This window comes from Onychostruthus taczanowskii, unplaced genomic scaffold (genome assembly GCF_017590055.1).
Source record: "Onychostruthus taczanowskii isolate IOZ18803 unplaced genomic scaffold, ASM1759005v1 scaffold192, whole genome shotgun sequence".
Lineage (NCBI taxonomy): Eukaryota > Metazoa > Chordata > Aves > Passeriformes > Passeridae > Onychostruthus > Onychostruthus taczanowskii.
The window spans coordinates 373,545-384,830 of NW_024499151.1; the positions used below are offsets into that span (position 1 = coordinate 373,545).

The window sequence follows — 11,286 nt, forward strand, 5'->3', positions numbered from 1 at the left end:
CACAGAGAGTCTGGAATTCTCAGCAGCCATGGTTCCAGCAGGAAGGAGCTGGTGGCATCCAGCTCATCTCAGGTGTCCCTGGCTGCTCCTCCCCACAGGGCCTGTCCCCAGCAGTGTCCCAGGCTCTGCTCCTGCCCTGGGCACAGCCTGGCACAGGGTGGGGGTGCCCATTCCCAGCACCGAGGGGTCACCATCAGACTCTTCCCCTCCTTTTCCCTTCGGGGTGGGTAACACCTGGCACCAGAGGCAGGATGAGACCAGATGGAGCTGTTGTGCATTAAAATGCACATTTAAATGCACATTTAAATGCACATCCACCATTCTAAGCCCTGCTGGCAGCATTTCAGGCTCCATTTTCCAAGATCCACAGCAGTTTTGTGTCTCCTGGCTGCTGGCAGCTGCTCAGCACTGCAGAGTGGGAGGAAAACCACAATGGCAACTTTTGAGCAGCTCTCAGCTTTGCCACCTACAAAACGAGGCTTTCCTGACACAAACAAGGCTTTTCTAAGCCAGCAGTGCAGCTGGCCCAGCATTTTTGAGAATTCTCATCCCCTGGCAGTGCTGGAGGCACTCCCAGTGGTTGTGGGGGAAGAGAGCACAGGGATTTGTCCAGGGAGGTTCCTCAGGTTCACAGGGAGAACCAGACAATTTATCCAGCCCTTGCCATGCATCCCTCCAGCTCCTGCCAGCCCCAGGCCAGGTCCTTTCTTCCAGCCATCGAGCTCTTTGTGAAGGTGAGCACTGGGCAGTGTTTGTTAAAAAAAAAACAAACCAAAACTCAGGAGGACTTTTTGTTGCATTTGAGATTTGTTTGATAGCACTGAGCTCTTTGTGAAGGTGAGCACTGGGCAGTGTTTGTTAAAAAAAAAAAAAAACCAACCAAAACTCAGGAGGACTTTTTGCTGCATTTGAGATTTGTTTGATAGTGTGTGTTTGTTTATGGAGGAGTTTTTGCTGTATTTGAGATTTGTTTGATAGCACTGAGCTCTTTGTGAAGGTGGGCACTGTGCAGTGTGTGTTTGTTTATTGAGGAGTTTTTGATGTATTTGAGATTTGTTTGATAGCACTGAGCTCTTTGTGAAGGTGGGCACTGTGCAGTGTGTCTTTATGGAGGAGTTTTTGATATATTTGGGGTTTGATAGCACTGAGCTCTTTGTGAAGGTGGGCACTGTGCAGTGTGTGTTTGTTTATTGAGGAGTTTTTGATGTATTTGAGATTTGTTTGATAGCACTGAGCGAGGGGAAAAGGACAAACAGAACTGGTTTGATTTGTGTGTCTTGTTGGGTTGATAAGGACTGCAAATCCTAATGAATTAACCTATTAACTGTGAGACACTTGGGTTTTAATACTTCTGCCCCTGATTTAATCTCAGTTTTAAAGCTGTGCATTAGGAGAATCATGTGAAGGGCTTAAAAATGAGACCCCTGATCTCTTGCAGTGTTACACCAAGTCTCACTCAGCAGCACCTCTGCAAGACTTTTCCTCCTTTTAACAAAGCCTCTTAACAAATTGCAACATAAATTACCTGAGAGCAGCACTTCCATGGCCACCTTCTCCAGGGCTCCCAGAGCCCTTCAGGTTGAAATTCTAAATTAATTGATTTATTCTGCTTGTTCCCTTCAGTGCTTTAGACATCATATCTCTGTTTAGGCTGGTAAATATTTCCCTGTTCCTTTCCTGTGGTCATAAAGTGATTTAACTCATTTTAATCTTGCAGTGACTCGTGCAGATTTATGAACACATAGACAAACGAGGTGGAGGCTGTTTCCTCTGGAGGGACTGCTGTGATTTACACACAAATGTGTTTATAATTTTTCCAATTGTAGGCCGGCAGTGATGGGGAAAGTATTGGGAACTGCCCGTTCTCTCAGCGCCTCTTTATGATCCTGTGGCTCAAAGGTGTCATTTTTAATGTCACAACCGTGGATCTGAAAAGGTGAGATTGTCATTTTTAATTCTGACCTTTTAACTGTGTAGCACAACTTTCCCAAAACAGGGATTTTAAATGATGACTCTTTTCTGCCAGGCTGGGAGAGCTGAGTGTGTCCAGCCTGGAGAAGAAACAGTTCTGGGGAGACCTTAAAGCCCCTTCCAGTGCCTCCTAAAAAGGAGGGAGAGGGACTTTTTATGGCTTTTTCTTTTCCAGAAAACCTGCAGACCTGCAGAACCTGGCCCCGGGCACCAACCCCCCGTTCATGACCTTTGATGGGGAGGTGAAGACCGATGTCAACAAGATCGAGGAGTTCCTGGAGGAGAAGCTGGCGCCGCCCCGGTACCGCATTCCCGACCCCTCAGGGCTGCAGGGGAGATCCCAGGGGCTGCTCCAGCTCAGGGGGACTCTGAAACAGAGCTGGAATGTCACTGGGGTGTCCCCAGGCTGTCCCCAGGTCACGGCTGTGCTGTTCCCACTGCTGTCCTTCATCCCGAGCTCGCTGCTGGGTCATTCCCGGGGCATGGAATCCATCCTGGGGAAACCTGACCTGTTCCCTGCTCCGACCTGGCCTCGTCTGAGGCTCCCCCCTCTTCACACCACGCAGATCATTGTGCTTCCTGGGTGCAGGCAGGTGGAAGCTCAGGGTGACCTTGCTGCTCTCTAAAACCACCTGAAGGACACTGCTGCGAGGTGGGGTCGGGCTCTTCTGCCATGGCCCAGGTCATGTCCTTGAGGAAATGGCCTCAAGTTATGCCAAGGGAGGTTCAGATTGGAGATTGGAAAAATGTTTTCCCTTCAAGAGTGCTCAGGCATTGGAATAAGTTGCCCAGAGTGGATCATCATCTCTGGAAGGGTTCCAGTCATCTGGATGTGGCCCCGGGGACATGGTTTGGGGTGGGGATGGTGGCACTGGATGGTCTGAAGGTATTTTCCAACCTGGTGATTCTGGGATTCTGTGAAGCTGAGGGCAGTGAACACCTCAGTGCTGGGGCTCTTTGAGTGTCCACGGGGGTCCACATGAGGGTCTGAGTTTTGGATTTGTCCTCCCCCACCCCAGCAGCTCTTCCCACCTCGCCCAAACCCCTCTGTCCCTCCATTGTCCCAGCACTGTGTCCCCTAAACCAGAGACCTCTTCTCCTCTGGGGTATCAGTCCTCTCCCTGTGCTCCCTTCTCAAGCAGCCAAACTTAACTTAAACCAGGGAAGCAGCTGCTTGCCTCCACTTTTTTTTTTTCCATTTTTCTCCATCCCTGGCAGCTCCAGCTCCTGGAATGGCTGCTGCTAGCTGCTGATGGCCTCAGTGGGCTGGGCCAGGGGCCCGAGAGGAGCAGCAGCTCCTGAGAGTGGGGATTTTCCCTGCACTCCTCCTCATGGCAGGATCCACCTACCAGGCAGCCTCACCTCTGGAGGAGAAAGCCTGGGAGACACCCTGGGGTGTTTGGGCAGTGCTTGCAACAATAAAAATCAGGAAAAGATTATTTAGGTAGCGTTTAAAATAAGTGATTTTCAGTTTAGGATTTAGTTTAAGTTCCCTTTGAGTCCTGTGTGGCTCTATGTTGTCACCCTACAAATAAAAGTGTATTAATTAGTGGAGACAAAAATAAAGGATAATTGGGTCACTTCTTTTTGTTTCTCTGAACTTCTCAGGTATCCCAAACTTGCACCGAAGCACCCCGAGTCGAACTCTGCAGGAAATGACGTCTTTGCAAAATTCTCTGCATTTATAAAGAACCCGAGAAAAGATGCAAATGAAAGTAGGTGCTGCAGTGCTGTCTTCAGCCCTGGGAGGGAGGAACCAGACCTGTGCAGCTGTAGGACACTGCTGGAGATGTCCCATTTCCAGCTCAGGTTGAAGTGTTATTCCAGAGGGTTGAAGCTTTGGAAATCTGTGGAAATCCTTCTTTAATGGAGGATTCCAAGAGTTGGTGAAAGCAGATACTGCTGTCACCATGGCAGCACCAATTCCAGCCTCTCCTCACTCCTTCAGCTCTGGGGTCTGTGAGGCTGCACCTTTCCCACAGCTCTGCCAAAAGCCCAAAAGGGAGGGATTCCTATTTCCATAAATTATGAGGACTCCAGCCATTGGCACATCCCTAAAGCAGAACCCTCATGACCACCATGAATGGCCCTAGGCTGGAGGAAGGCAGGGTGAGATGAAATATTGGGGAAAAATCCTTTCCTGTGAGGGTGGTGAGGCCCTGGCACAGGTTGGATGTGGTCTCCCCATCCCTGGAAGTGTCCAAGTCCAGGCTGGATGGGGCTTGGAGCAGCCTGGGACAGTGGAAGGTCCCCACAGCTCTGCCAAAAGCCCAGCCCGCTGGAAGGGAGGGATTCCATAAATTATGAGGACTCCAGCCATTGGCACATCCCTAAAGCAGAACCCTCATGACCACCATGAATGGCCCTAGGCTGGAGGAAGGCAGGGTGAGATGAAATATTGGGGAAAAATCCTTTCCTGTGAGGGTGGTGAGGCCCTGGCACAGGTTGGATGTGGTCTCCCCATCCCTGGAAGTGTCCAAGTCCAGGCTGGATGGGGCTTGGAGCAGCCTGGGACAGTGGAAGGTGTCCCTGCTGTGGCAGGGGTGGCCCTGGATGGGCTTTGAGGTTCCTCCCACCCCAAACCATTCCAGGATTCTGTCTCTGTCCTTCAGCTCTCTGTTCCTTGGGTTGGCTTTGAACACCCCAAAGTGGCATCCCAGGGTCCTGCTGTTGTCACTCCAGCCCTGCTGCCCTGCCTGGCTTTGAACACCCCAAAGTGGCATCCCAGGGTCCTGCTGTTGTCACTCCAGCTGTGCTTCCCTGCCTGGCTTTGAACACCCCAAAGTGGCATCCCAGGGTCCTGCTGTTGTCACTCCAGCCCTGCTGCCCTGCCTGGCTTTGAACACCCCAAAGTGGCATCCCAGGGTCCTGCTGTTGTCACTCCAGCTGTGCTTCCCTGCCTGGCTTTGAACACCCCAAAGTGGCATCCCAGGGTCCTGCTGTTGTCACTCCAGCCGTGCTGCCTGCCTTGGGCAAGCACTGGCCCCGGGGCAGGAGTCAGTGTGAAGTCAGGGCCTGGCCATGGTGCCAAACCCCACCCCACAGAGCGGTTTGAGGAGCCATTCCTGGTAACACAGCCCCAGGATGGGTTTTTCCCAGAACTCCCTTTAGCTCCTTAGAGCCCTTATCCCAGCATTAAGGTTTAAGCCTAGGATCAAGGAATTGCAGGAGCTGGCACAGCCAGATGTCTGGGCTGGTGCCAGGAGACAGGATGCAGGAGTCGCTTGGTGTCACAAGGACCTTGGTACAGGCTTGAATGATCTTTTTATTGTCTTAACCCAGATCTGGAAAAATCTTTGCTTAAAGCCCTGAAGAAGCTGGACAACTATTTAAATAGCCCCTTGCCTGATGAAATCGATGCTTACAGCACGGAGGAGATCACTGCTTCCAGCCGGAAATTCCTGGATGGAGATGAGCTCACTTTAGCAGATTGCAACCTCCTACCAAAGCTCCACATTATCAAGGTTTGCATTTGCTTTTTTAGCCTCCTGGAGAGAAGCAGCTGATATCCTTTTCTAGATTGTAGAAACCCCCCACCAAAAAATTCCCTTGGAGGGGAGAACCTTAAAAAGAACCTTAAAAAGTTTTGTGCTAGGATTGAGAGACGGACAGGACTTTTGGATTTTGGTCTTCAGGTTGTTGTTTATTTTTCTTTTATCAATAGTTTAGTACACCTCTGCATCTCAGAGTACAAAGAGGAAGACACCAAAAGCCACAAGACACAGAGCCTGAAGGTCTTTTAAAGCTATTTTGTTCAATTAACTTTTAGAACATATTTTGTTTCTACCTTTCTACCAATAACGAATTATTTGTCTGTTCACACAACATCTGATTGTGGCTCTTTCTAACCAATCACCCTGTGCCTCCAACACTGCAGAAAATGGAGCAGATGAAGAACAAGAAGCAGATCAGACAATGCCCCAAATCCTCCATCTTGTCTCCCATCCACCTCCATACTAAAACCCCAAACCTCTGAGTGTTTCACCCTGTGATAAACTCTCCTACTGTCTATTTCACACACACAGCTTCCAATTAATCCCAGAGTCTTGGAAGCTTTCTCCATGCAGGAAGGTTAAAAGCAGTGCTCTCCTGGGGGTCAGGACTTCTCCAAACAAGCAGAGGAATATTCCCTGTGCTCTGGCTTCCAACACTAGATGGCAGAGGGATCCTTTCTCTATTCTGGGGGCACGGCCAGGGACACCGAGGCCGTTTCCTTACAGCACAGCCAGGGTGACCCTCAGTTTGATGGCTGCAGGTCTGGAAGAGCTGTTCCATATCTGTGCTGTGACTGCAGTGGCTGAGCTTCTCCCAGCCACAGGGATGAGATGAGTGCTGGATTCAGGGCAGTTCTCATCTGCGTTTCACAAGCAAAGTGCGCATGACCGCAGCCAAGGAAGGTTACCTCGTATTGTCCATCCCAATTTTTGTCTCTCCTGTATTTTATTTCCAGTTCTGACAGGGTGGCCTCCCAGGCCTCCCAGGCAAGGCTCCCAGCCTCCTCTTGCAGGACTGTGGAGCATCCACACACATCTGAACAGCTCCAGTGGCCTGGGACTGGTGTTGTCACAGCCCAGAAGGCTGGAGAGGGGTTTTCCACAAGGACATGGCGTGCCAGGACAAGGGGAAATGGCCTTGACTTGAAGGAGAGAAGGGTTAAATAGGGTATTGGGAAGGAGTTCCTCCCTGGCACAGGGTGCCCAGAGCAGCTGGGGCTGCCCCTGGATCCCTGGCAGTGCCCAAGGCCAGGTTGGACACTGGGGCTGGAGCAGCCTGGGACAGGGGAAGGTGTCCCTGCCATGGCAGGGGTGGAACAAGATGATCTTTAAGGTCCCTTCCAACCCAAACCATTCTGTGATTCCGTGATTCTACTCTGCAAAGCTCTGGAAGAGAAATGACCACACTGGAATTTCACTGGTTTTCAAACAACAAGGTCACTTCAGGAAGTTTCCTGTTAGACTCTGCTCTGTCACAGCAAGAGGGGATCCAATCTCTTTCCAACACCTCCACAGGTGAAAACTTTGCCCAGCCATCCCCTGGCTGATCCTACTGCAGACAGCAGCCAGGGATGAGCCAGGGATGAGCCCTCTCCCACACTCAGGCATGGCAAACCTTGGGAGGCAGCCGGGGCCAGCACGGGGGAGAATCCCCTCGGGTCAGGGGCATGTCTGGAGAGGGACACAGGAGCGATGTCACACTGCCACATCACCCCTGCTGTCTGCAGGCAGGCATCAGGGCTCAGCCAAGAGTCGTCTTCCCTGATCATTTGAAATTAAGGCTTTTAATTAATATTTTTCCTGTTTCTGTGATGGTTTTCAAGTGTGGGCCAGTTTATTTCTGTAGGTTTATTTTGTTCATTCTGGCTTAAGTTTGCTGGGTTAACCTGTACCTCTTCCAGTTTGTTTTACTGGTCCACATGGCTTTGTGTATCTTTGGCAAGATATAGACAGAAATAGAGATACAGGCACAAAACAAATCCTTTACAGGGAGTTCAGCAACTTTCTCCACCCCATATCTTCTTTTTAGGTCTTTGCCTCTTCTTTCCCCTTAGTCACCAACAACACCAGACTCACATGCTGGAAATTAAAAATGGGCATAAAGAGTAGGCTTGGGATGTTTGGGTTTTTTTGCAGATTGTGTGTGTAATGATGTTTTTCTTCTTTATCCTTTTTTCTTGTAATGAAAGGTCGTTGCAAAAAAATACCGAAATTTTCACTTCCCACCTGAAATGACAGGGATTTCCAGATACTTGAAAAATGCATATGCAAGAGATGAATTCACAAACACGTGCCCTGCTGACCAGGAGATTGAATACGCTTATTTGGATGTGGCAAAGAGAATGAAGTGACCTGAAGATGCCTCTGTTTATTGCTTCTGTGATGGACAACAGCCAAGCTGGAAAAGCAAAAACCAGCAGAGATTCTGCAGTGTGATTTTAAGTTCTGCTATTGGCCAATCCTTTTATAATGATTGTATTGCATTATTTACTCCTTCTTAAATTGTGTGTGTGTGTTTGTGTGTCTTGCACGCTGGAAAGTCGGTTGTCCCTTCCAAGGAAAAGGCATCCATCAATGGTAAAAGTTTGTAGGATTTAGGGGAGCAGTGTAGGCCACACACTTACAATACCACAGACTAAATAAAAGGCTTCCATCAATGGTAAAAGTCTGTAGGATTTAGGGGAGCAGTGTAGGTCACACATTACAGCAGTACCACAGACTAAATCGTTGCATTTTGGGAAGAATTAGGCCTGTTTGAACACTTGGAACCTGTTGTCAGTGCTGCCTCTGGTCTGTGCTCCACAGCTCTTGACAAACCTCACCTCTGGCTGGATGGTTTCTCTCTGCTTCACTGCCCTGACCCAGGGGAGAGCCCAACCTGCAGCTGGGAGCACACCTGATGTCCCCCAGGCCTCTCCTCTGGGCTGGAGCCCTGCAGGGCAGCTCCACCATGAACAATTCCATTTCCCATTGCAGGAGTCTCCTTTGGTGTGGAAAAGACAGAAAGAAAGGAGAATTGCTGCCTTCCCCTCTCTCAGGGCTGCAGAAGTCCTCAGACTTCCCTCCTGCTGCTCCCACAGAGAGGAACGCTGGCCTAGGGACTCTCTGCTGTTGGATTTTGGGCAAGGGAGGAGGGGGACACTTGGCTGTCGCTGTGGACAGCAGAAGTGGGTGAAAACCCAGTCCCAAATACTCATGTGGGATTTGTCATCCTTCAGTGATTCTTATTTGGTCTTGGAAAGCAGAGAGGAGGAGGAGAGGGCCCAATAAAGGAACAATCCTTTGTGCATTCTCTGTTGGTATTTTCCACCTCTGTCGAGGTCGGGATTGAAGATTGAAGGCACTTGGGACGGTGTTTCGTGTTTGGACTCAGGTGTTTATTGTTTCTTATCAGTGTAACAGCCTCACAACTGAGAGTTCTGCAGCCTTTCATTAGCAAGGCACAAAATGGCTAACCATCTTTTGTTACAAGGTCTTTTAAGGCTAAACTATCCAATTACGAAATGACACCTAGATTATTTTCCCTTTTCCCAGTTCCCAATAACTGATCACTCGAAGCCCTCAATGCAGACTTTTCTGTCCAATTACAAAATACCACCCAAACCCATGGAGAAGAAGGAAGAAGGTGAAGAAGAACAACCTGTCTCCACCCTAAAACCTCCATCTTGCTTCATATTGATTTCTATATTCTAAAACCCCACACTCTTAAGTTTTCCACCCTCTGATATTACACACTTCTAACCAACTACACGCCCATAAACCCAGTGCTAATAATCAATTTTGGCAGCCTTCTCCACAGCCTCAGGTCAAATGCAGTGCTTTCAGCGAGTCTGTGCCTTTCAGCACGAAAAGTTTAAAATTCTCAGCATCCAGGATTCCAACAATCCTTCTGTACCCCTGCCAGGAGGGGGCAGCCAGGTGGGACCGCCTCAGGTCAAATGCAGTGCTCTCTGCGAGTCTGTGCCTTTCAGCACGGAAAGTTTAAAATTCTCAGCATCCAGGATTCCAACAATCCTTCTGTACCCCTGCCAGGAGGGGGCAGCCAGGTGGGGATCGGGCTCTGCTCCCAGGGAACAGGAACAGGATGAGAGGAAATGGCCTCAAGTTGTGCCAGGGGAGGCGCAGGTTGGACACCAGGAGCAAGAAAGGCATGGAAAGGGTGCTCAGGCCTTGGGAAGAGCTGCCCAGGGAAATTTGGAGTGCCAATTCCTGCAGGTGGCCAAGGAAGGCCTGGAGGTGACGCGTCACTGTTGCTCAGGAATGACACGAGAAAAGGTGAGAGGCAATATTGTAGAAAGAGCAAAAGACGGATAATTAATTACATTATTATACTACATTATTCTATACTATATTACACTGCAAATAAACTGAAACTGAACAAGAACTCAACTGAACAAATCTCGTGACTGTCTTCTGACCGACAGTCAGGACACAGCTTGCAGAGATTGGTCAAGAAAACAAAACACACCAGAATCCAATTACCAAATCCCTTCAGGTAAGCAATCTTCCAAAATGCCTTCCACTTGTGCGCAAACACAGCAGCAGCAAATGAGATAAGAGTTCTTTTGATCATTCTTTTCACTGCTTCTGCAGGAAAAAATCTGAGAGAATTGTCTCTCTCTGTTCGGAGAATGTGAATCCCACAGTGGCACTGAGCGCTCTGGGCTGGGGACGAGGTGGGCATGGGGCACAGCTGGCACTGCCTGGGCTGGGAGGGCTTTGCCAACTCAGGGATTTGAGGAATCTGTGAGAGTTATCCCAGAAGAAAGCAAACCTAATCCCGGTGAAAGGCCGTGGAAAGCCCATGAGCAGCCCAGGAGCAGCCCGAGACTGGAGGTGCCCAGAGCGGCTCCAGCCAGGGCTGCCCAGCAGGAGCAGCAGAGCCGCAGAGCTGCTGCTGCAGAGCTGCCTGCGCTGATTTGGGCTCTATTTGGGGAATCTGTGAGAGTTATCCCAGAAGAAAGAAAACCTGATCCCGGAGAAAGGCTGTGGCCTGGAGCAGCCCTGAGGCTGGAGGTGCCCAGAGCGGCTCCAGCCAGGGCTGCCCAGCAGGAGCAGCAGAGCCGCAGAGCTGCTGCTGCAGAGCTGCCTGCGCTGATTTGGGCTCTTGGGCCGCACAGCCCCGTGCAGCTGCTGCCGCAGGGATGTGTCGGGAGCAGCACAGAGCTGCTGCTGCCTCGGCTGGGGCTGCGGCGGGGGAAGCCCTCCCGCCCGGCACAAGGCTGCTGCAGGCAGGCAGGGCTGCTGAGGAACAGCCCCAGCCCGGCTCCCGGGCCACGGGCAGCGTTGTCCCAGCGGGGCTGTCTTTGTTTTCTTCTTACTACAATTTCTTATTACTCTTCTTCTCTGCTACTTCTATATATTTTTAAATTCTTATTCCTATTCCTATTTCTATTCTTCTTTTTCTTCTTATTCTACATATTTTTATTTCTTATTCCTATTCCTATTCTTCATCTTCTTCTTCTAAGTATTTCTAAATTCTTATTACTACTCTTCTTGTATCTATTCTAAGCCTTCTCTGACTTGTCTTCTTAATCTTTGTCTTCTTCCTCTTTGTCCTCTTCTTCTTCTTCACCTCTTTTGTCTTTGTCTTCTTCACTGTCTTTGTCTTCTTCATCTGCCATGTCATCTCTCTCTTCTTCGTTTTCTTCTTTGTCTTTGTCTTCTCTGTCAGAGCCCCGGGTCACTCATCCTGTTCTCTGGAAGGACCTCAATGTCCTCTGTCACTGAGGATAGCTCCAGGTCACTTGCGCTGTCCTCTGGAGAGACCTGGATGTCCTCTTCCACTGAGGACAGCTCCTGGTCACTTCTGCTGTCCTCT

The 11,286-nt window shown here is 49.8% G+C and overlaps 1 protein-coding gene across 1 annotated transcript; it reads left to right on the forward strand.

The window, feature by feature from the left end:
* Window positions 1-609: 609 nt before the first annotated feature.
* CLIC6 (chloride intracellular channel 6) lies at window positions 610-7,832 on the forward strand. The gene is made up of 6 exons (XM_041402110.1): window positions 610-734; window positions 1,827-1,936; window positions 2,147-2,272; window positions 3,580-3,686; window positions 5,254-5,435; window positions 7,655-7,832. The coding sequence occupies exons 1-6, from the start codon at window positions 666-668 to the stop codon at window positions 7,814-7,816; spliced, it is 756 nt and encodes a 251-aa protein (XP_041258044.1). The 5' UTR covers window positions 610-665; the 3' UTR covers window positions 7,817-7,832.
* Window positions 7,833-11,286: the final 3,454 nt, after the last annotated feature.